At 40.4% G+C, this 25,554-nt stretch overlaps 1 protein-coding gene across 1 annotated transcript in view; it reads right to left on the minus strand.

Moving 5' to 3' along the window:
• ATP6V1H (ATPase H+ transporting V1 subunit H) overlaps positions 1-25,284 on the minus strand; it is an 86,839-nt gene extending 61,555 nt beyond the window's left edge. Inside the window, exons 1-6 of the mRNA XM_026662024.1 lie at positions 25,188-25,284; positions 21,666-21,788; positions 9,141-9,243; positions 7,876-7,965; positions 3,210-3,323; positions 1,669-1,773 (exon numbers count right to left, since the gene is read on the minus strand). Coding sequence (XP_026517809.1) covers positions 1,669-1,773; positions 3,210-3,323; positions 7,876-7,965; positions 9,141-9,243; positions 21,666-21,769 — 516 coding nt within the window. The 5' untranslated portion in view covers positions 21,770-21,788; positions 25,188-25,284. The remainder of the gene's footprint in view (positions 1-1,668; positions 1,774-3,209; positions 3,324-7,875; positions 7,966-9,140; positions 9,244-21,665; positions 21,789-25,187) is intronic.
• Between the last annotated feature and the right edge of the window lie 270 nt (positions 25,285-25,554).

Below are 25,554 nucleotides of genomic sequence, written 5' to 3' on the forward strand. Positions count from 1 at the left end.
GCCAGTTGGCTTTTGGCTCACACACTAAGCTCCAGAGGTCCCAGGTTCGATCCCACCCGCCAACAACCGGGGTCTGTCGGCATTACATAAGCAGTCCAAAAGAATCCAATGTGAAGCTATATATTGGCCAATGGCACTGAAGTATAATTTTGACATAATTCAAAGTATTTTCCCTGCCTAGAAGAGAGTCAGGAGTACTTCCAGACATCACAAAATACATTTCAAAATTTAAAAAGGTGTATTTATAACAATGTTCTTTATATTTCAAACTCAACTGCAAATGATCTAAAAACACTTGAATCAATTTGAAGATATCAAGGCACAGCACTGAGTTTTTAAAAATAAAGTCACGCTTTTAAGATTCTTACTTTTATAGAAACCATATGGTCTTCTTCAAAAGGTCCTTCGTTTCCAAAAATATTTCTGAGTAAAGTTCGGTCAGAAAGCCTACTGAACTGAGTCCCACAATTTATTAGAATTCAGTTTCACTCCAACACACCATTATTAGAGAATGACAAACTGTTTGTTTTTGTAAACAACCTTACACAAAAGTAACACCACCCATATGAAACAGCAAAGAAACATGGTTTTGCTTCTGAAGAACAAGTCATTCTTACTATACTAGAGCTATTGTCACATGCCAATATTGCTCAAACATTTATGCATTTTTAGGTGACTTCAGAGTTTCAGATGTTTCAGACTAAGTGGGGAACAGTTCAGGGGGGAACAATTTTTTTTAAATGGACTCTTCAATCTAGCAGAGAAAGGTATAGCACACTCCAATGGCTGGAACTTGAAGTCAGATGAAGTCCGACTGGAAATAAGGCATAAATTTTCAACGGAGAAAGTAATTAACCATTGGAACAATTTACCAACAGTTGTGGTGGGTTTTCTATCACTGGCAATTTTTAAATCAAGATGGGCTATTTTTCTAAAAGATCTGCTCTAGGAATTATTTTTGGGAAATTCCATGGCCTATGTTGTACAGGAGATCAGATTAAATGTTCACAATGATCCCTTCTGGCCTTGGAACCTATCACTGTTCCTTAGAGTGCAGTTACACTCCAGAAAGCAACAAGAAAAGGAGTTCTGTATTCATTTGCTATAGATGATTTCCAAAACTGGTCAGCATAGAAGTCAAGACATGATTTTTTTCCCCCCGTGCAAGCCCTCCAAAACAAAAAATATGGGATCTGAAATAAAAGGATTATGTTCTCTCACACTCAATCACCAGGAGTCAGCATCTTTGTTATTAAATATAAAAAGCAAAATGGAATGCAGTTTGCTCTCTCATAGCTGTGCAGACTTTGTGGAGATGGCACTTTTCAATCAATCACGAAAATAGATATGCTGAATCAGAATGTGCTTGTTTTCCCCCCTCCCCCCAAAAGTCCTCCTTTTCTTACTCTAGATGGAATTGAATATACTTTCAAGTACTGTATATGTGAAGTTATAATATCTCTTACTTTAGAAAGCAAGTCTAAGGATTTAAGAGTTAATTGTAACTGGTAATTACTGAAATCTAAAGCTTTTTTCTTTAAACAAATAATGCATATTTTGTTAATACAGTTACACATTTACACTTTATATACCTTTGTAGGGAAGTTTAAAAATGTAAGCCTTTTAAGAGTGCATTCTAATTTTTTGTTTAAAGTTTAGTTTTTTTACCTGTGAACTAAGTTGAGTTTTAATCCAGTTGAAGTAATAATTCAGATCACTGCCTTCCATCAGCTCTTTTCCCCAGGCAGCCAATTTGGCAATAATTCTTGCTGCCTGAAAAAGAATTTGGTAAATAGAACTTCAGTTGCAAGTGATCAAAGACTGAATCGAGAAAAAAATACTGCTGTATGCTCTGGAAACCAATTTTGGGGGAAATATTGCTACTTACACAAATACTGCTGCTTTATACATTTTTCAAAGCAAAGCCTTATAGTTTGATTTATTTATACCTAATATTTGTCCTTCAGCTTTTTCTGTTGGCTCTGCCCCTCATTAGTATGCAGAAGCAGTGTACACAGATCAGAGGTTATAAAAGAAAAGAAAAATCTAAGACAGCATTGTTGCAGTCTAGGGCTTGGTCCTGCAACTGGCTCCTTTCAAACACAAAGCCAGTTGCAGGATCTGGTCCTAATTGGGTATTTAACATTCATTAATGTCAATTTGCTTAATTTTATATTTAATGCTCACAAATATCAGTACACAAAGAAACTTTAAATAAGTACATGCAGCCATACTGAAGCAATAAATATACACCTCTACCCTGATATAATGCTGTCCTCGGGAGTCAAAAAATCTTACCGTGTTATAGGTGAAACCGTGTTATATTGAACTTGCTTTGATCCATGGGAGTGCGCAGCCCCGCCCCCCCAGAGCGCTGCTTTACCGCGTTATATCCGAATTCGTGTTATATCGGGTCACATTATATCGGGGTAGAGGTGTAGTTTCCAGAAGAAAGATGAATTTTATTTATATATTTATTTTTGCATTTAAAAGGACAGGAAAACCACAGGGGAAATGAGATGGAATCTTCTGAGGAGGAAATTGTACAACACAGAAAACAGGTTTTCATAAGTAGTTCTTCACGATGCCTATGACATGTGAGAAACATACAAACTGGAGCTGTTTTCTATGCCTACAGTCTTCCCAAGACAATTTATATGCATTCAAGGAATTTTTTGAGGAAAACTGTCAAATTATGCAGCAGGACTTCTACATTCTGCAGTACTCTAATGCAGCAGACAAGAGAACCTATAATAACCTCAACTTTTACATATAATATATTGAAGTGAATAATAAAATTACTGCCCTTAAGGTTTGAAAAGGTGCTACAAAATTGTATACTAAAACGCATAATTACAGAGGGATCATTGGTTGGTGGATATTTTCTAGTAACTAAGCAGATTTCTTTAAAGAAAACTGTTTTTACCACAGATATTTCCTGATCAATGAGACAGGCATGATAATTCAGAACAAAGAACAATAGTTCCACATAACACTATTTTGATTCCCGGGAAAAGCAGCATGTATTTTGTAACAAATGGTCATGCAAAATTTGTTGTGTGATAAAACTGGTTTGCCTGACTTGTAAAAGAAAAGCCTTTTACCACAAAAGGAATTATTTAAGTTTTATGAATCTGCAAACTCCAAAAAGAAAATAGGTTTCTATTTTCACCACAGCATCTTTGGAGATAAACGCAGTTAAAGCTTACCATGTGCACAGTGAAGAGATCTTGGCGGTTCAACATAGGCAGAAAGTAGGACCATGCAGTGTTCTTACCACGTTTTGCATAGTCAAAGAAAATACTAACACGCTGATGCTTTTCCTGCAAAGGGAGGGGGAGGGAAGGAGAAGCTCGTCAGTATTTCAGTCACAATTTTACGTTATTTTTTCATTACATTGTCTTATATTCTCATGAGGTACATTATGAGAGATACACTTCCTGTGTCAATCCCCCTCATTTTAACTACTACCATATACCATTGTTGGATATCCAAAGTGTTGAAACCCAGACTTTAACCACTATTCCATGCTGGTTCCCCATCAACTCCTAAGAGACCGATTCCTCTCTCACACTCCCAGTTATACTGCAGTTTATGCAGTGTCTGCTTAAAAGAAAAACATGCTTCTTTCTGGCTCAGACATTCAGAATGAAAGATTACATAGCTACTGTGAAGGGCCACATTTTCAGAGGGTTGCAACTCTACCTCCATTTCAGCTTAATAAACTCTGGGCATTAACTTTTTTAAACATTATTTCTTGCACACACAAATGACACGATTTGTGTGTGCATATTTGCACACTGGTTTGCGCTTTCAAGTGTCTGTGCATGCACAGGAATGTTCTACGTGGCCTTGAAAGTCTATCCTGAAGACTACAGTTGATGCTTATCTCCAAATGCAAGCTCCCATAAGAGGAATTGGAGTCGTACAACAACACTAGCCACAGTTTTGTTTTTTTCTGTTTTGTTTTTAATGCTAGTTTCAAACTGAGGTTTAGTGAGCATATTACGCATTTATTTAAATTAATGGAGATGGCTTATCTCCTAGAACTGGAAGGGACCTTGAAAGGTCATCGAGTCCAGCCCCCTGCCTTCACTAGCAGGATCAAGTACTGATTTTGCCCCAGATCCCTAAGTGGCCCCCTCAAGGATTGAACTCACAACCCTGGGTTTAGCAGGCCAATGCTCAAACCACTGAGCTATCCCTCCCCCCACAGATAAAACTGAATGCCACTTTTCCCTCTAAGTTATTCTTTATTATAGTTTGTAAATTACACAGATGGATACCAGCATGATTAATATGGAACTAAAGTTTATGAGAACTGTACACCATAGTCCCCAAATAATCTCAACATTTTCATCTAACTTTCTTAAAATCAAATCATTCAAATTGGGATACATTATGTACAGTAACTTCCTACCAATGTGTAGCTTAGGAACATGAAATACACAAGGTACATAAAAACATTGGATTTTACTGCTTCTCAAGAGAGCTTTCTATGAAAGAAGCTCCCCAGTTTAAAGAGATCATGAGAAGTTGTGCATTTTGTTTTCCTACACTCAAATGAGAGTTAGCATCCAAAGAAATATTCTTGACAGATGCAAAGATTTCAACACCATTGTGTGAACGCTGTGCTGCCATCTTTAACAACAGCTAACATGAGCCTGCAATGCTAATGTTTGCCTTATTCCCCTTCTCCCTCCCCCAGACCCACTCCAGAGAGTTGTTAACCAAGTCTTTTTGCATTTCTTTTCAAGTCTTCAGACTGATACAGGCAGCAAAGCTGAATCGGGTGATCAGCATTTCTTCTCTTGGCATCAATATGTTCTACTTCAAGAACTAGATTTCAAAGACTGTGTTTAACACCAGTTATTGGACAGCAGAGGTGTAAAACAGTGATAGCAAATTGTTCCCAGCTCTCTACAATAGAGCACCAATAAGGATGCAACAATGCTTCTTTAGGATGCGGGTAGCAGAAGAACAGAGAAAAAAAGAATCTGAAGAACATCTTACGGTCAAGGAACTAAAGGAATAAAATTGGAGCCACTGATGGGCTGAAGAGACAAGATGAGTTATATGAAGGCTAAAATATCAGAAGAGCAGTGGAAAACCTATCTACTTTTAAAATCACAAGCCCACCAGGAAAGAGAATCACTGTTAGTGCCTACAAAATCAATACTGTAAGTTATAGAATAAGACTATCATACACCCAGAGACTATACCAAAGTTAAAAATCCTGCTCTGACGTTCTGGTAGCTTTGCACTCTCTCCAGAAATCTCTGGTCCTCCAAGTGTTCTTGCACTCTAGACCAGTAGAAGGTAACAGACAGAACTGTTTGGGCTTTAAATAAAAAGACAGCTATGACTCTCTCTCCGAACGGTGGCAGAGTTATATGACATAGCAGTCCTTGGAAGAGCTGTATTTCCTTCCTTTCACCCTAAACAGATGCAAGGTATAATTTCAACAACTAGAGCAGGACAATTACTTCCCGTGTCTTAAATACGACACTCCTGTTAATGTACTCCAGAATTATATTAGCCTTTTTCACAACTGCATCATAATGCTTACTCATTCAATTTATGATCCACTCTACCCCCCAGATCCTTTTCAGAAGTACTGCTGCCTAACCAGTTAATCCCCATTTTGTAATTTCACATTTGATTTTTCCTTCCTACGTGCAGTACTTTGCAGTTATATTTACTGAATTTCATCTTGTTAAATTCAGATCAATTCTCCAATTTGCCAAGATCCTTCTGACTTCTAATCCTGTCCTCCAAAATATCTGCAACCCCTCCCAGCATGATATCACCTGCAAATTTTATAAGCACACTCTCTACTCTATTATCCAAGTCTAGATCATCATCATACTGGTTCCCTTTGGCTTTAAAAAAAAAAAAAAAAAAAAAATTACCTATACTGAGTCAAGAACTTGTCAGAAGCCAGATAAACAAACAAGATCACTCAACTGTCAAGGAAAAAGGGAATATAATTTGTTACAAGTTTCTTAACAGACCTTAATCCTACCACTTCAGAAAAGAGTAGAAATTTTAGTAAGCTACAGCAATACACTTAAGCTGGAGATGGAAGCCTTAGTTTGATATCCATCAAAACGAAGAATATCATGTTGTGATCAAACAGTTGGAGATTAAAAATAAAGACGTTTACAAGCTTCAAAAATATTAAAAAGGAGAAAAACCAGGACTAAACACATTTGAAATTCCATTGCACTTTTCATAAATTGTCATACTTGGGTATTTAATTTGATTTAACAAACAAACCCGTAGCCAAGATATTTTAACACACTTTATTTCTTAACATCAACATGATGGCTCAATACTAGAACCAATTAGAAAACTGGCTTCCCTCCCACCCCAGAAAATGTTGACCCCCCCCCCCAAAAAAATCATTTTCAAAGTTTTCAATGGAAATTTTTGATTTTTATCAAAAAGCAAATTTTTAGATGAAAAATGTGAGTTTTTGATGAAAAGCCAAAATGTTCTGCGGAAAGTAGAAACTTCACAAAATGCTTTATTTCATCACAAACCCAATTTTACATCAAAAAGTAATTCCAACAGAAACTTTTTGACCCACCCCACTCAACTATACAGATTCTTAATTCTCTTAAATAATTCAAATGAACACACAGTAAAAGGGATGATTCCCAGAGTGTTAAACATATTTAGGCTACAGAACAGGTTTTAATGCAGAGTTACTCTATCATATAGCTCAGAGGCCCTTTAATATGTTGGAATAGTAAGTATATTGTTTCGCTTTCCTACAGTTCATTTGCCTAAAAAATGCTTTGCTTTAAAAAAAGAACAGATACTTTCATACATAATGACTATGTGGAAAGCACTCAGATACTATAGTGATAGGGTTTCAGATTGGCATCTGAAATAAATACTATGATTAATATATTAGAGGTAGATTGGTACAATATGCTTATAAATAAGTTAGGTGCTTGAAAAGCAATACCAAATGACTCCCCAAGTCAGCAATACTGTATATTTTCTGTGGTTCCCACCCAAACCCTATCTACTGATGGACAGGCAATATCTTAGTGTTCATATGCTTGGAATATTTCCACTGCTCCGGTTAACATTCATGCTGTTATGAAGGCATTGTGGATTGCTTCTAAATTTACTTCCAGCTTGTTCATACATTTTGATCCTGGCTAGCTGTATAGGCTGAGTCCTACTGATGTTTAACTCAGAATTAACAAAATGGGTTTTTTTAAAGCTACTATACCACATTGCCAAGACAACAAACTGTATTTTAATGACACACAGTTTCATTATGTATATTGTCCTGTATGTCACTTGATACGAACTTTACTGTTCCAAAATGAAAAGTGAATAAAATTCCAAAGACAGCGACACGCAGTGTTTCAATGTTTATACTGTCAGCCTGACTAAAATGGATCTTGCACCTGCTTGCAAAATGTGGCCAAACTTAGGCCTTGTCTAAAAACAAAACTGCACAAATTTAAACTAAATTCATTAGGGGTTTGCATGGATGGTGTACGGTAAATAAGGTTGGAGCCACTAATTAAATGAGGAGGATAAAGATATTCAACAGCTGCCTTATTCCCAGAGCAGCATCCATTCTGTGTACTAAGTGTAGCTGGGTCCAATGTGATCGTGTTGATGCATTATGATACTTTGAGTCTTTAAGTACATGAAGGGGCCAAGCTAAGATTGCCTGTGAAATCTTAATTCTGGCATTTCCCAACTTTTGAGTGCTTGACTTTGCAACCTAAATATACATTCTTTGAATACAGTATTACATACATACACAAAGAGATCAAAATTAGATCAAGAGACACCCAAGTATCAAAGAGGAAGACTTAAATATGAAATAGGTTATTGACCTACTTGCAGCATATCATCAATCATAGTTAGGATGTACTGAACTGTCTGCTCCTTGGAGATATGAGTCATCAAGTTTATGAATGTTTTAGCACACTACAAAATAAAATACATTCAAATTAATATTAGCAATTGTTTTATAACATGCAGTAGAACCTCAATAATTCACATTTTGGCTTTATGTAAATTTTAAGCATCCTAATGGCTTATTCATCTACAATATAATATGAATACATTTGACATTACAATGAAATACTTTTGCCATTCTGTTCATTACCTTTTACAAATTGTTCTATGGCATTCAACGGAAACAGTGAGAAGTAACTAGCGGGAGTTAGCAAGGTTCCTCAAGGTGATTTGTCAAAAGTCAGAATTAGAATCTCTCCTTCAATGTTTCTTTTAAGAAAAAGAAAATTTACAAGACATGGGCAAATTTAGTGACAGATGCTGAAGGGATTGCAAGTTTCTCTCTATCAGTGATGCAGGACCAGCACTTGGAAAGCTTATCCGGCCTGCCCATATGTTTCTGACTGGAAGATAGATACAAGTTGGACCTTAAGAGTTATTCCAACTGCTTTCCTCCCCTTGGCACAATTTAATCATGATATGTTTTCAGCAGCAGATTTCACGAACTGCTTGAGTTAGAGATTCATGCTTTATCTTACTTGAAAAGAAAATGAGAGCAAGCATATGGAGAGTACGGGGAAAGCTGTTGAGGAGAAGCTAGAAAGAGTCACAAAAACTTACCACTACTCTTTACATTCTATGTAACTTTTAGGCTACTTTATTTCAGACTATGCTGTGTCATCAGTTTAATGTGCCACCTTGGACAGCTACACTGTCACTATACAAACAATGCATATTGTATGTAGCTATTTAAATAGTGTATGCATTAGTCACATTTTAAAATGCAAATTCCATTTATTTGCATTTAAGAAGTTGTACCAAAATGCACCCAACCATATCAGAAAAAAAATACCGAAAAAGTGTTATCCAAGAGCACAATAAGTGTGTGTGAAGCTTCCCAGCTTCTTTTTATCTCATTCCAGCTGAACACATTTAAAAATTAAGAGGTCTGTTAAAATAATGGCCAAGTTCCACCTCACAAAAATTCATTTACAATATAACTGTCTGAAGCCCTGCTAAAACTTGCTAAATAGCATAACAGCAAAACACATACTTTCAACATTTAATTAGAGTTAGTATGGCAAGAGCAACCCCTGCCCTCTCTCCCCCCCAAAAAAAAAAATTAAAAAAGGAAGCTGGATTACCTGACTGCCTTCCGCTTGCAGCAATTCTTGTTTTTCTTCTGGGCTCCTCTTCTGCTCAAATCTTTGAATAAATTCACAGTCTTCACCTGAAATCATCTGTCCTCTGGGGAAAAAAAATACGAAGCCATAGGAACTTTTTGTATCTGTGTTATTTCAGGCCTTATTTATTTCAAGATGCTATTTGACATGAGAGGCATTCTTCCTTTATTAAAGTTATAATAAACTTAGTCCTATCATGAATGCGTGAGGCACTCCTATTCTGCTGAGAGCCTCATGTGCAAAGGAATGAATAATTTAATAGGGAATAGGGCAGGGGTCGGCAACCTTTCAGAAGCAGTGCGTGTGCCGAGTCTTCATTTATTCACTCTGATTTAAGGTTTCGTGTGCCAGTAATACATTTTAACGTTTTTAGAAGGTATCTTTCTATAAGTCTATAATATATAGCTAAACTATTGTTGTATGTAAAGTAAATAAGATTTTTTAAATGTTTAAGAAGCTTCATTTAAAATTAAATTAAAATGCAGAGCCCCCCAGACTGGTGGCCAGGACCCGGGCAGTGTGAGTGCCACTGAAAAATCAGCTCGCATGCCGCCTTTGGCACACGTGCCATAGGTTGCCTACCCCTGAAATAGGGAATAATTTAAAGATGCAATTTTGTGTCTCTTGACTACTCAACAGCATCACCTCAGTCATCCTTAGATTTCCTCCAATCCGTGGAAGCACATAAGGAATCATTTGAGAGATGCAGTACTGGCTATATATACATACCTCGAGTACATGCGGAAAACAAGATCTGCAACACAACTATAATCCAGTTGAAAAAACATGTGCAAATACAAAACTTGTTAGTCTTATTTTATGAAATAAGTTTTAATGCCAAAAATGAAGTGTGAGGGAACAGGAAATTTTTTTCGAAGTAAAGTTCTGGTTTCTAGGTCAGATTTTTACTTTTTCAAAACTGTTAACACACACTTGTGGTTTTAATCAGTTGATACGTGGTATTTAGAAGATGGTGACTATACCGATCTGACTCGACTTCTAACTGGGTTTGTGGGGTTGAAAAGGAATTTCCCCCCAAATCAGATTGGCAGTTTTTCACCTTCCTCTACAGCCTTTGGATGCAAGTCACTTGCCAGGATTAGCTAAGTAGATCTTACTAATCATTTCCCTGCCATTTCAGGGGTCTTGGGCACTGGTGCATCTTGTTTCCTTGTAATCTCTGCCAATGGCACATTGTAGTTAGTGTCCTGTGAGCTATAATACTTTTTCTCCTATCAGTTGGTTAACAAGTGGGTGCTGGGCCACCACAGAAGGTCAGAACAGATGATGTAGTGGTCCCTTCTAGCCTTAAACTATGACCCAATGGACAGGTAAAGGATGGGGGGGGGGGGAGGACTTGAGCTAGTGTGTTCCACAGCTACTTCCTTTATCCATCCAAATCTGTAGTTGAAAGTCTGTTGTAGCTAAACATTAGCAACTGTAAAGAACATTAAGATAATTAAAGAGCCACCATTAGTGATATTTCCATTTATCAAACTGAGCTACAGGACTGGCAGAATCTTCTACTTATTACAATGCAAAAGTTATTCCCACACCTGATAATGAGCAGGACAAGGCAGCAGAAACAACACTTATTGTCTAGGTACAGTAAAGAAAATTGTGTAGTCAAAGGAAGATGAAAATCCACAGCATTAATACTTGCCAAATATCACAGGTTAACACACAAAGGGACCAAGTTACAGAGGCTGAAGCTCTTCAGAGAAGTGGAGAATTGTGCATAAAGCCATCCAACGCCAAAATTACACAGGCTGGAAGTATAACATATTACTACTCCATGTTTCAGTTTTTCCAGCATTTTTAACTCTTCTTACATTTCCACTGAGTCAAAGGTCTTTTCCACCTACCAAAGCCACACAGAACAAGTTCTTCTAGTCAGCCTTTTCCACAATCTGAGTCACTGCCTGCAGGTGGTCCATGATTAAAAATTGAGTAAAAACTCTTCCAGTTCTCAGGGCAGATTAAAGTTCAGTAATCCCTGTAGCATGTTCACCAGGATTAGTGAAGTACAGAAAATGGAAGGAGATCTGTAATACAACATATTTATGCTTTTCCCTCTTCTGAATTAAATACCACTGTTACTTGACCCATCCCAAAGTATCTCCGTCACAGGGTGACTGGCCCCTTTAAGGAGAGATGGGGCCAGCCACGCCTGTGCCATAATTGGATAGCTGCTTCCTGGTGTGAGAGGGTGTGACTAAGGAGGGCCATGTGACAGCTTAATGGACACCTGGGGCCTTATAAAATGATAAAGTGAGATCAGTCTGCAGTAGAACCATAGGGAATGGAGCAGGATGCCGTGGAAGGCCCTGGCGCAAGAGTCTGTAGGGCATTGGGTATTTCAGGCTAATCAGCCCAAGGGTCCAGTGCTTTATACCACAACAGGAAAAGAGTCAAGAAGCAAAGCTCAGAAGGGGCTGAGAACAATACAGAAGGGGAACTAGCCTGGGAGATGAGTGCTCTATCCCAGAGCCAGAAAGGCTCACACAGACAGTGAGAAAGGGGCTGGGAACAGGGACAGAGAGTGGGGCTGAAGTTAATTCACCAAAAGGCAGAAGAACCTTTTCATCTGCTGTGACTACAGTTGGACTTTTGCTACCCTGGAAGAAGTTAAAATTGTGTTTGTGACTTGGCCGGTGAGCTAGGCCACATCATGACAGACTGGCATGGGAAGAGCTGAGGAGACCCATCTCAGGACAGGAAACTCAGGAAGGGTGTGCCAGCAGCTCCACACTTGACCAACAGGGGATGCTACAGGGCAGCCTGGCCCCACAACCACCTCCCCGTTTTCACACTTATGTGAAGTTGCTACACTATATGTGGGGCACTACCAAATTCATGGTCCATTTTGGTCAATTTCACAGTCATAGGATTTTTTAAATCATAAATTTCATGTTTTCAGCTATTTAAATCTGAAATTTCATGGTGTTGTAACTGTAGGGGTCCGGACCCAAAAGTGGGTAGTGAGGGTGTCACAAGTTTTATTGAAGGAGTGTCGTGGTAATGCCACCCTTACTTCTGTGCTGCTGTTGGCAGCGGCGCTGCCTTCAGAGCTGGGCGGGTTGAGAGTGGCAGCTGTTGGCAGCACCACCGCCAGCAGCAGCGCAGAAGTAAGGGTGGCGTGGTATGGTATTGCTACCTTTACTTCTGTGCTGTTGCCTTCAGAGCTGGGCCCTCAGCTAGCAGCCACCACTCTCTGGCCACCCAGCTCTGAAGGCAGTGCACAAGGGTGGCAATACCACGACCTCCACTACAATAACCTTGCAACCCCTCTGCAACCCCCTTTGGGGTCAGGACCCCCAGTTGAGAAATGCTGGTCTCCCCTGTGAAATCTGTATACTATAGGGTAAAAGTACACAAAAGACCAGATTTCACAGTCCGTGATGCGTTTTTCACGGCTGTGAATTTGGTAGGGCCCTAGCTATATGATAGTACTTAACTGGCAAAACATTACCGGGTACAGTTTATAAGATTATACAAAAAGTAAGTTGAAATTGGTCCTCAAGGACCATATCAAATCATATTTTTGACAATCTAGCCAGGCTTCCCTAATTTTAGAAACATTTCTAAGAACTCACTAGTTGAGGAGTCTTAAGGTTTATACTCAAATTAGGTTGCTAGAGGTCTGCAATGAAATACAGCTTCTGTATTCTTAGAAAGGACACTGATCAACCAGTCATGGCTTAAAAAATAGTGTTCTAAAAATATGGAGCTGCATTCCAAAGGGTCCAATGCAGCTTAGTGATGTATGATTTTTGTCCTTCCCTCTCTCCCTAAGAAAGTTGGATCCAGAAGACCCAGTGTTTGTATTTAGTAGTAAGCATCAATGTAAACCTGTGTATATGCATGCCAAGATGGACTATGGGGGAAAATGAGGGAGACTAAATTACCACTTCTCCCCCACAGTAGGAGGAACATCACAATGATGTTCTCCTGATGATCTCTTCTCTCTTCTAATCTGCGGGTGGGGAGCATTCCCCTGCACACAAGTGTACCAAGATTTCATTTTTATTTCAAGAGATAATTTTGGATTTTTAATATAACCAGATTTTCCAGGAACAGGAATACAGAATGAAGCCCTTGTTGTATTTTGTATTCTATTTCTGTATGCTTTGACATGTGAAGATTTTGTTGTTCAACATTTTGTTCTTAACACTGCCTCATAACAAGCCATTTCTCAGCATGCATAGGGGCCAACTCACCGCTACCAAAAAGATTTATAAAGCCAAGTCTCATTGGTCCCTTAAGACAGTGGCTTCTGGCAAGATGGAGGTAATTTTTATAACACAGCCCATGGAGACTGTGAAGCCCCCAAGGATTAACAAACCTGTACAGTTTTAGTCAGCCAAGAGATTGACATGAGAGAACAATAATCAATCAGCACTGGTGAAACTAGAAAATTCCATACAATGTAAGAAGTAATCAGAAAATATCCACTTCATTGTTTTTAGAACACTTCACACTAACATAGCACTTGTCATCTTCAAAGAACATTACAAACGTTAAATAAGATTTAAGAAGAGCCCTTGATTACAACTTTAGAGTTTGAGAAAGCAGTGCAAAAATAAGGCATGCGAGTTTATTTAAAAAAAAAAAAAAAAAAATCGGTAAAAGTTTACCAACTGTCAAAGAAAAAGCTTTCAAACAAATAAAGCTCTCTGCTTTGATCTAACATTAAAGCTCAAGGAAATCAAAGGCAGAGGAAGACATTCCCTGGAACAAAGGAAGAATTGAGATTTAATATTTGTTTATTTATAAGTGCCAGTCTGAGCAGACATTTGTAGCACAGGGTTGTATAAAAGAAGTTTGACAGTTATAAACAATTCGTTAATATTTCATCAGGGACTTTGGGAATCTGAATAATGCCTTACCAATGTCAAAAATGCCACCTCCCAATCACTTCATTTTAATTTTAAAATGACTAGTTATCTAATAACCCCAAGGAGTCTCATGAATACCAATGTAAAAGCCATACAACCATGGCAGAAAAACCCAATCCTCCCCTTTGGTGCCAGTGGTCAAGATTTTTCCCCATTATTAATATGTTGAGGTTTACCAATTCTTTACAATTAAAGGTTTAAGGTAACCACAGTCTCCCCATTTCATAACTTTCCCCCCCCACAGAATTATTCAATTGTACTGTTACTAAGACACAGTCAATAAAGCATTGTCCTGCAACCAAGAATGCAGCACAATGAGCTAGAGTGCATTTTGTTCAAGAAGTGCCAGATATCACATATGCCAAGTCACCGTGTACCTTTTCTAGTGCTAGACAGCAAGTCAAATTCTTCATACTCAAAAAAGGAAATAGTTTCACCAAATAGATTCAGATAATTGATAGATTCTCAATTCTAAGGCCAAAAGACCATTGTGATTATCTGATGCACCTGTAAAGCTTTACATTGGTAAGTCATTTGATTGTTAAATAGTTTTTCCATGTGATGTTACAGACTAATGTTATGTTCCCTTTAAGTATGAACCACTCACTCTGCTGCCCATTAATCTTACTCCAACTCTGCCACTTATCCCATGGAACAAATAATTTTTTTTTTAAGTCAAAACAAAGTCAATACTTCATTCGCACCCTGGATATGAGGCAGGCATTAGTAACTGCTATTATAGGACTGAAGAAGGCAGATGATGTTGGTTATTGTTCTATATAATTCTTAAGCAACAAGCGTTTGTAAGAGAGCATTTATAAAAAGCTCTTTGTCAGTGTAGTTGATACAGACACTTGTGATTAGTTTGGTTTTTCCATCATGCATTCCTCATGACAACTGTAGTTCCTGTTTTGTTCACATGACACAGCAAAGTGAAACCTGGCTTTCTGTTTTAAACAGAATATTAGACACTTCTATTAATTACTATTGGTACCACCCCGTACTCACTTTATCAGCATGTCAAGATGCAAAGTTTTTACCCAAGTGCCCTTGGCATGTGATGCTTTATGACAGTATTAGATGACACTCATATGATCTGATTGCTTGACTGGTTTAATAATCATATTCAAGTTTATATAGAGGGAATGGCTTCTGTGCAATTGTACCAGCACAAACTGCACCAACCAGAAAAAAATCTCTAAAAATGTTTTAAAGGCAAGAAATTATAAAAACATTGTGACATACGATTTGATTTTAGTCAATTTCAAAAAATTAAAGCTGACAGTATCTCTTTACAAATAAAATCCACAACCACCAAGAATGTAAATACCCCTTTTTAAAACACTTGGTGATCCTCGGAAGGCAAAGTGTGAACTATTATGCATCACACAACTAACTCAAACATCAAGTGTTCTTATATGTTTGCATCCTACAGTACAGTACTGTAGTTTTCTAAATGCAAGAGCATGGATTCTGAGAAGGGTATCTACTGGTTCCAGTAGAGCAGCAGTTCTCAAACTGTGGGTTGAGACCGCAAATTGGGTCACGACCCCATTTTAGTGGGGTTGCCAGGGCTGGCTTAGACTTGCTGGGGCCCGGGGTTGAAGCCCGAGCCCCACTGCCTGGAGCTGAAGCCGAAGCCCGAGGGCTTCAGCCCTGGGCAGCAGGGCTCAGGTTACAGACCCCCTTCCTGGGGCTGAAGCCCTTGGGCTACAGCTCCCCCCCCCCCCCCCCCCCCCCGCAGTAGGGCTCGGGCTTTGGCCCTCCCACCCAGGGCAGTGAGGCTCAGGCGGGCTCAAGCTTCAGTCCCCCTTCCCCGCCCCCCCCCCTTTCTGGGGTCATATTGTAATTTTTGTTGTCAGAAGGGGGGAGTGCAATGAAGTTTGAGAACCCCTGCAGAAGAAGACTATTTTACCATTTTTGAAAGTCTCCTTCAGGAAAGGGGAACCTGGCTTCCCTCAAGTGAAATATTCTGATTTTACAGTGCAGCAGCATGAAGACAATATTTTCTACAGTCTATACACAAAATTAAGTGTAAACTACTACACAAAGGCTGTTAGGTTTTTTGTTCTGTAAGACTATTGACTCTAGTTAGAATTACACCCAAAACTAGGTAAACGGACATTTCGGTATTAAAATAATGAATTCTCAATTCAATTAATTTGCAAAACTGACAATATAGTCAATGACAAATGCAGAAAATGTTTTCAGTTATAATGATACTACCTAAATATTTTAAGTTCTTGCAGACATGCTACACACTCTGAAATAAAACACTGCCAGTAAACACAGCTACATGTTTTGTGTAATTTGACTTTTTGTTTATATGCATAACATTCGGAGGCAGGATAAACAATACACTAGTTAGACTTAGACAAAACTGACCCTGTACTAGAGAACTCAAGACCTAGATACTGGCATATACTAGAATTTGAGCAACTGTGAGCAAGCAACTTTACTCCAGCAGTGCAGAATGGGCAGAGGTGAACTTTGGAAGACACCTCTCCTGTGTGCTTTAAAACCAGTGATTTAATGTAATTTTAAAACAGCTCATAAAATATAACTAACAGCATATATACCACTTATAAAACCACAAATAAATAAAATGGCACCTCGAGAAAACTGAACTTAAAATCTTATCCCAATCTAGGGCCAAACCCAGAAGACCTGATTTGAGACAGGCCTCCATTTTTGAGGGCACATGAAATGTGCTAACAGTTTTATCTATGGACTGTCAGCACAGCATCTCAGATAATCTTAACTCTCAGAATGGAGCATGAAAGAGGCGCTCTCTAAAATAATCAGGATCAACCCACATAGGTCAATCACCACTTTGAACTGCATCAAGAAATAAATCAAATGCAAATGTTATCTGTATTATCATAGCACAAAGGAGCCCCAGTCATGAACCAGGACCCCACTGTGCTAAGCGCAGTACAGTGCCCAACACGTGTTGTCGACCAAGCACTAGTGCACTATGCTTCATTCTAGAAACATCACTAAGTAAATGGGCAGTTGCATTCTGCGCTAGCGAACATTCCCAAATGGTCCGAAAGTATAGCGCCATCTTGACTGAACATGTTGCAGTAATCTAATATGGAAATAGCGGAGGCATGGACTAACGATGGCAAGGGCTATACACATCAGGAAAAGTCACAAATTTTCATTCCTCCAGGAGCTGCCAAGGATAACAAGGTTCAGCATCTTGAGAACAAAAGGCAGGCATACTCTCTCAATAAAGGGACTATACCACCTTTCTGCCATCTTCTCATGATGGTCTCCCATCGTTCTAGCATCACAGAAACTTAGAGATGGAAGGGACCTCGTGGTCATAGTCCCATCCCCCCTAATGCTGACACAGTACCAACCATACCTAGACCTTTGCTGGCAATCGTTTGTCTAACCTGTTCTTAAAAACCTCCAATGACAGGGATTCCACCACCTCTCTTGGAAGCCTATTCCAGAGCTTAGTAGCCTTATAGTTAGAAAGGTTTTCCTAACATCTAGCTTAAATCTCTCTTGTACAGATTAAGTTGATTACTTCTTGTCCTAGCTTCAATGGACATAGAGAATATTTCATCACTGTCCTCACTATACCAGCCCTTTTGAAGACTATTATTAGGTCCACTCTCAGCTTTCTTTTCTCAAGACTAAGAATGCCTAGATTGTTCAACTTTTCCTCATATAGGAGGTTCAGAAAACCTGACCTCTTTTTTGCTGCTCTACTCTGGGTTCTCCTCAGTTTGCCCACATCTTTCCTAAAGTGTGGTGCGCACCACTGAACTCCAGTGGGTGCCTCACCAGTGCCAAGTAGAGTGGAACAATTAACTCCTGTATCTAACATACACCACTCAAGTTAATATACCCCAGAACGATATTAGCTTGTTTTGCAACTGCATCACACTGTTAGTTTGTATTCATTTTGTGATCCACTACAACTGCCAGACCCTTTTCTACTGTACTACCGCCTAGCCAATTAGTCCCCATTTTGTAATTGTGCATTTGACCTTTTCCTTCCTAACTGCAATACTTTGCACTTGTCTTTACTGAATTTCAGACCAATTCTCCCACTGGTAAGGTTCTTCTGAATTCTAACCATGTCCTCCAAAGTGCTTGCAAGCATTCCCAGCTAAGTGTCACCTGCAAATTTTATAAGCATTATCAAAGTCTTTAATGAAAATATTGAATTGTATTGGACCCAAAACAGACCCCTGCAGAACCCCACTATATAAACTCTCCCAATTTGACAGTGAACCATTGAAAAGTACTTTTTATGTCAGGTTTTTCAACCAATTATGCACCCACCTTATAGTAATTTCAGCTAGACCACATTCCCCTAGTTTATTTATAAGACTATCATGTGGAAGACTGTCAAAAGCTTTACTAAAAATCAAGATAAATCACGTACACTGCTTCCCCCCATCCACTGGGGCAGTAACCCTGTCAAAGAACGAAATTAAGTTGGTTTGGCATGGATTTGGCTATTGCTTATCACCCTCTTATCCTCTAGTTGTTTTCAAATTGATTGTTCAATAATTTGTTCCAGTATCTTCTCATGTATCAAAGTTTGCCTGACTGGTCTATAATTCCCTGGGTCCTTTTTTTAAAGATAGATACTATGTTTGCCCTTCTTCAGTCCTCTGGGACCTCACCCACCCTCCATGAATTCTCAAAGATAATTGCTAACGGTTCCAACATCACATCAGCTAAATCCCTAAGTACTCAAGGGTGAATTTTGCCAGGCCTTGCCAACTTAAATACATCTATATTATCTAAATATTCTTTAACCTGTTCTGGCTTGTGTTCCTTCCTTCTTGTTAATATTAATTGTGTTAAGCATCTGGTCACAATTTTTTACTTTTTGTGCGTGAAGAATTCTAGTATAGTTAAGCCTGCTCGGACACTTCTTATGAAATAAGAGTGGCTTTGCTCAGTTTAGCTTACACCCCTTCCAAAGCAATGTAAGCTGAACCTAACAAACCCATTCTTATTCCATAGTAAAAGTGTCCACACAAGCAACTATACCAGTATAACTATACCAGTTTAAATTCACTACTTTCCCAGGTAGACAAACCCTCAGGCATAGAGAGATGATGTGTTCACACTCCCACTTCAATTAGATTAATTAGACATTAAGGCCTGGTCTATGGGCTGGGAGCTGCAGGGGTTCCTGCAACCTCCGTGACTTCAGCCCATGGCAACCAGGAGCTGCGTAGGGTCCCCACCAGAGGCACCAGGGGTACCCCGCAGCTCCCTGCCCTTGCAGGACCCTGCAGCTCCTGACCACTGCAGGCTGAAGTCACAGAGGTCGCTGGAAGTCACAGATTCCATGACTTCCACGACCTCCATGACTAAATCATAGCCTTAACTATAACCTAAAACTGATTCTGGAAAGGACTCTTTACAACTCTAAAGCTCACCATCTCTACTATGAAACTGACCTAAGAACTCTACTCATGTCTGTACGTATAATGATCTTTCAACCAATACTCACTCTCTTCTTTTTCTAATAAATTTTAGCTTAGTTAATAAGAATTGGCTGTAAGCGTGTATTTGGGTAAGATCTAAGATATTCATTAACCTGGTGGGTAATGTGTCCAATCCTTTGGGATTGGTAGAACTTTTTATACGATGAACAAGATTTTCAGTAATCCTTATCATATTTGATTTGGCTGTCTTGGTGGGTGCTCAAGGCTGGGTTCTTTTAAGGGAACTGTATTTCTGGCTTCTGGGTAACCAGTAAGGTATTGTAGAAACTGTTTTGTTGCTGGCTTGGTGAATCTAAGTATTAGAATAACTAGCAGTTTTGGGGATTGTCTGCCTCATGCTTTACAGTTTGCCCTAATTAAGCAACTTCAGCATGGCCCCCTCGGGGCACCACACACACTGGCAAAAAGCCTCAATTTCAATGCTATTATACAGCAACTCCTCACTAAACGTTGTAGTTATGTTCCTGAAAAATGCTACTTTAAGCGAAATGATGTTAAGCGAATCCGATTTCCCCATAAGAATTAATGTAAATGGGGGGGAGGGGAGAGTTAGGTTCCAGGGAAAAAATTTTCACCAGACAAGACATAAGTTTTAAACAAACAATTTAATACTGTACACAGCAATGATGATTGTGAAGCTTGGTTGAGGTGGTGGAGTCACAGGGTGGAAGAGGATGGGCTATTTCCCAGGGAATGCTTTACTGCTAAATCATGAACTAACACTCAGCTGAGCCCTCAATGGTGAGCACATTGTTGTTAGTGTAACTCCACATTCTACAAGGCAGCACCAATGGAGGGAGGAGACACAATATACGCATGGCAGTGGCTGCAAACATTCCCTGCGGAAACTGAACGTGATGATGAACCCACTCAAGCGCATCACTCCCTCCAGTTTCCAAAGTGGCGGGGGGGAGGTGCATGTGTGTGAGTGAGAGTGTGTGTGTGAAAGAGAGACAGACAGACAGACAGAGACGCACCCCGTGTGTGTGAGTGAGTGACATACACATCCCATGTGTGAGTGAGAGAGATGCACATTGCCCCTTTAAGTACGCTGACCCCAGTGTAAGTACACTGCCTTTTTAAGTAGATCAGCAAGTTGAGACCGCAGTTGCTGCCAGCAAGCTCCCTCCAGTTCCCTCTGTCCTGAGCTCTGTTGTGTGCACCCCCCAGCTCTGTAGAGATAGGGTACAGGAGCGGGGGAAAGGGGACACCCTGACATCAGCACCCCTCTTCCCTCCCTCCCCTTGCACAGCAAGCAGGAGGCTCCCGGGAGCAGCTCCAAAGCAGATTGCAGGAGCAGCACATGACAGTGGGGGGACGAACACCTGAACTGCCTGACAATTGATAGCCTGCTGGGCAGCTGCCACACAGGGAGCTGATGGGGGGGGGGGGGTGCCAGCCCACCCTGGTTCCAAGCCCCCACCAGCTAGCTCCAACGGGCTGCTCTTCCTGCAAGCAGTGGACAAAGCAGGCGGCTGCCAAACAACATTATAAGGGAGCATTGCGCAACTTTAAGCGAGCATGTTCTCTAATAGATCAGAGATGTAACAATGAAACAAGGTTAACCGGGACGTTAAGTGAGGAGTTACTGTACAGACAAAACTCCGCTATTGCTAGTATACCTACTTTGTTCAGGGGGGTTCAGGGGTTGGACTAAGCCATGCCAACAAAATTGCAGTTTTGTCAGTATAAGCTGCATACACAATCGGAGTGATTTGCAAGTACAGTACACCTATACTGGCAAAGCACTCCTCATGTAAACCTGGCCTCAGTCCTGTGCTTTTCCTATTTGGCCATGCTTTCTGGGAGGAAACACTGTTCCAATGGTAGGTTGAATGTAATCAATTTTAGTAAACTTGTCTTCAAAACAATGTTTCTGAGGACCACTGTATTGAATTCAAAAAACAAAGTTCCTTTTCTTGAAATAAGTCCATAGGAAATTATCCCAGCTATTTCCATTCACTGTAGGTTTTTTCCACTTTCATAGTGTCATGATAGAATGACATTTCTCATGTTACACGTCATAATGGATATTCACAAGAATCCACAAGCTAGTAGAAAATGCAGCTGTCAATGATTCACGGTCAGTTTATACTTACTGGAGATATGACTGCCAGTTTACTTTGTTTGCCCGAACTTCAGCAGCTTTGGCAGCAATTATGTTTGTTGGGACAGCAGCATCCACAGCACCTCTGATATCCATTTTAATCTCGATTTAAAATCTGTTCAGAAATACATTATGAGTCAGATCTGAGACAAGTACAATAAATTAGGAACACAGACAGACTATGTGCCCAAGATTTCCAGCAGTTTTTTTAATGATTTTAGGTGTCCAATTTGGGACACCTTAAAGGAGATAGTTTTCACAGTGTGGGCACCAAGTATTTTCTAAAAATAAGGCCTCTTTATGGAATCTCAAGTCTGGCATCCCCCTTCCCCCACCCCAAAAAAAAAACCCCTAGGAAACCACAGGTTGCTTTTGAAAACTTTGGCCTGTACTTTTAAATCAAACATCTTCCTCTTCCATTAATTTTAAGTCACAATGAAAAAACATTGTGCTCATGCAATGATGTGAAAATATTTCATGGGATAAGGTATATACTAAAACTAATTTAAATATTAATTGATTGTCTGCTGTTTATGTTGCATAGAAATTTTCTCCAAAACCCATTCACAATAGAGGATAATTGTCAGAGGCTAAAGCATTTTTTACTACCTCTTTTAAGTAGTTCTCTAGCTAAATAAGAATATAAACTCTTCATGGGTGTAAGTTATGGTTGTTGATAAAGGGATGATGTTTGGAGATGCATAAACCTCAATTCTGACAGTCACGTCAAAGACAGCACTTGAAAGACTTACAAAAGCATGAACAGTGGGAAAACAAACCTATATATGAGTTACTTTCAAACAAATTGTATTTGACAAAAGTCTTCAACTCTTCCTTTAAAAAGCTGAAAATTTCTTCACACCAAGCCTCAGCCTTGGAGATCTGCAGGGCTTGAAAAATATCCACTTGCCTGTGGCAAAAAGGACATTTATGAACAATTTAAGATTTCCTTTTCTATATTTAAAAAAAAAAAAAAAAGTTTCTGGTCTTATGGTTAGGATGACCTTCCCAATGTGAACATAGTGTTCACTGATGCAGTGAGTGTACAGGCATCTCCAGTGCTAGCTGCTTCATTTTCCTAATCTGTAGCAGAGTGAAAACTATTGATAATGAAAAGTGTACATAAGCAGAAGTTACTGACAAGAATCAAAGTCAGGTCATCTTATTTTGCTGTTGATTAGTCAAGGTCAATACTTGAGTTATTCACTGGGGGATGAGGATGTCAGAGTGTAGCAGACACTTCCCACCGCCTCCACAGCAGCCAGAAAACTGAGGGAATATTAGAGCAGTAGAGATTTCCATCAGCCTTCACAGCAGGTTAGAGACTGTGGTGGGGATGTACATACAGAGAGTATCTAAGGAAGAAAGTTTAAAAAAGCCACAATGCAAGGAGATAAAAGGAACAGAAGTGCATGGAGAAAGGAAGATGGAGAGGAAACAGACATTAATGACAACACAAGTAAAACAGAAACATCACGGTCTATTTTAGGACAAAAACAAAAACGGAGTGAAGCCAGAAAACAAAAGAAGGCAAAACAGAATATGTTAATTAAAAAGATTGTAACAGAATTCAAATGCAGTACAAAACTGTTGTAATCCTTTATATTGCAGGAAGAGTTGCCTTAGAGGCAAGGCAGCACAGGTATTTTTCACTTATGTGAGTACACAAAGTCATTGGGTTAGTAAATGTTCAGTAAGCTTTTCAAGGTAGGTAACACCACAGGTCAGAAAGGTCAGTCAGGAACAGTAAACAATTAACCATAGGGTATGCAATATTAAGACAATCATAGGCATGGAAAAAATTATAGCAAAATAAACTAAACAACATTTGCAATAAGAACAGACCAGAAGAGCCAAGCTCCCGCATTTACTCCACAACAGAAAATGAGAAGAGTTTGTGAAGTGACACAAAGTTTCTCACTGTTTCATTTAGACAACGAAAGCCATGCATGAAAAAATTCTCTAAGAGGAAAAAAAAAGGAAAATAAAAACATGTCAGACTGAACTTATCCCATCCCACTGTTATGTATTCCTTTGTGTTCTGCTCCCCATATCAGAGTCTGGCTGCATCAATAATGAAGTTGCTCCAGCTTTAAAGAAATGTTTCCCAAACATATCTGAGACGTTTTAAAACAAGTTTCACTTAGACAATCAAGGAAGTTATTTGAATAAAGACTGCTTCAAAAAATTGCATTTTTGCAACTCCAGAAGTAGCCCTAAAAGTAACTTGAAAGCGGTGTGACTTGTACCCAGGAGCTCTCAATTAGAAAAGGCATATATGTCCTATTCAGCATGTATCACATAATTTAGGCCTCATTTAATTTAGTCATTTGTCTTACAGCTAGTCATTCCCCTAGGGACATCAAGTCTTGCTTCTCAAGAACTATCCAAAAATCAGAAGTCTTCACTGGCATATCATGCTATATAAACATTTACCCTTTGGCAATAACAGTAACACTAGGTCTCAATATCACAGACAGCGACCTTCACAGACATTTCTCTTTCCTTTATGGCCTAATCTCCATCTGATTCTGATTTCAAAACAAGGAGCGTGTTTGCAGCAGGTTGAAGCCTGGCAGGAGCAGGAACTCCACACACCCTAAACTAGAACTACCTCACCCAACCAGCCTGGAGGTCTTTGACCACCACCACAAAGAAGCAGAATCTCTCTTCTCCATTCTCTACTCCCCAATACAACCCCTCGCTTCTATTATTGAATAAAAAAAAGCAACTTTACTTCCCATTATTATTTCATGGAGGAAGAGAAAATAAATACACCCTTCAACATTGCACTTTTGGGAGCCTTACTGTGAACACACCAGCATGTCCGTTGTGTCCCTTAAAGGGCTCTATGACCTAATTCTTAAGAGGAAGTAGCAGGGTCCATTTTAAATGCTCTTCCGATTAGTGGGGACTGGAAGAGAGGGTTTAGGGAGCTCAAGGATGGGGAAGTTAGAGGCAAGTAGGAGCAGGCCAAGAGAGAACTGAATGGGGGTGCAGCACTTTGCTGTACACAAGCAGCCTGCTGAAGCCCTGCAGAGCCCAGCAGACTGCGCTGGTGTTACAGACGGGTGCAGTAGTCACACTGCAGGATCCCAGCACTGATGTGCCCAGGCTGCCCACAAAACCCTAGGAGGGGCCCTGCCGCTCCACGCACTAAGGGGTGTCTAAGTAAAGCAGCTTCAGGGGAGGCCTCGGCGAGAGCCTGAGCCCATTACCCTCCTCCCGCGAACCCACCGAGCAGCTGCGCAGCAGAGAGCCCTTCGAGCAAGGCAGCGACCTCAACGCCGGGGCAGGGAGGTGCTTGCGGGGGGCGCCACCCCGAGCTCAGCCCCAGCCTGCTCCGGGCTCCCAGCACCTCGGCAGCCCGGGGGCGCTGAGGCAGCGGCCGAGCCCGCTCCGTTGTTCTCCCCGCTCGCACCCAGGGAGGGGCAGGGGGAGCAAAGCCGCCGTCACCACCTCCAAGCGGGGCAGAGAGACTCAGTCCCGGGCCGGGGCGGGGAGCCGCTCTTACCCCCTCAGTCTGTGGCCGGGCCCGCTGAGCGTCTCCGGCAGCGGCGCTGAGCTCCCAGGCTCCGCGGCTCCAGGGCAGCTGATGGACGCGGCTGAGACAGCGGGGGCGGTCATGTGACAGCACCCACCTGACTGCACAGCCCGACGGCGGCCGGGAAGGCCCAGTTCGCGCAGTCACAGCGCGGGCGCTGAGGACGAGGGCGGGGCTGCCCCGGTTGCTGGGGTTACTGCTCGAGCTGGCCGGGTCCTTCTTTGAAGCACGTTCCAAGCCTCCCTGGCTGCGGCTGGCAGAGCCAAGTGTGCTCTGGATAGAGCCAGAAGTCACTAGGCTAACCAGCGCCTGCTCAAGGGAGCTTCCATGGGTCTTA

This window comes from Terrapene carolina, unplaced genomic scaffold (assembly GCF_002925995.2).
Source record: "Terrapene carolina triunguis isolate 2854851 unplaced genomic scaffold, T_m_triunguis-2.0 Scaffold58, whole genome shotgun sequence".
Lineage (NCBI taxonomy): Eukaryota > Metazoa > Chordata > Testudines > Emydidae > Terrapene > Terrapene triunguis.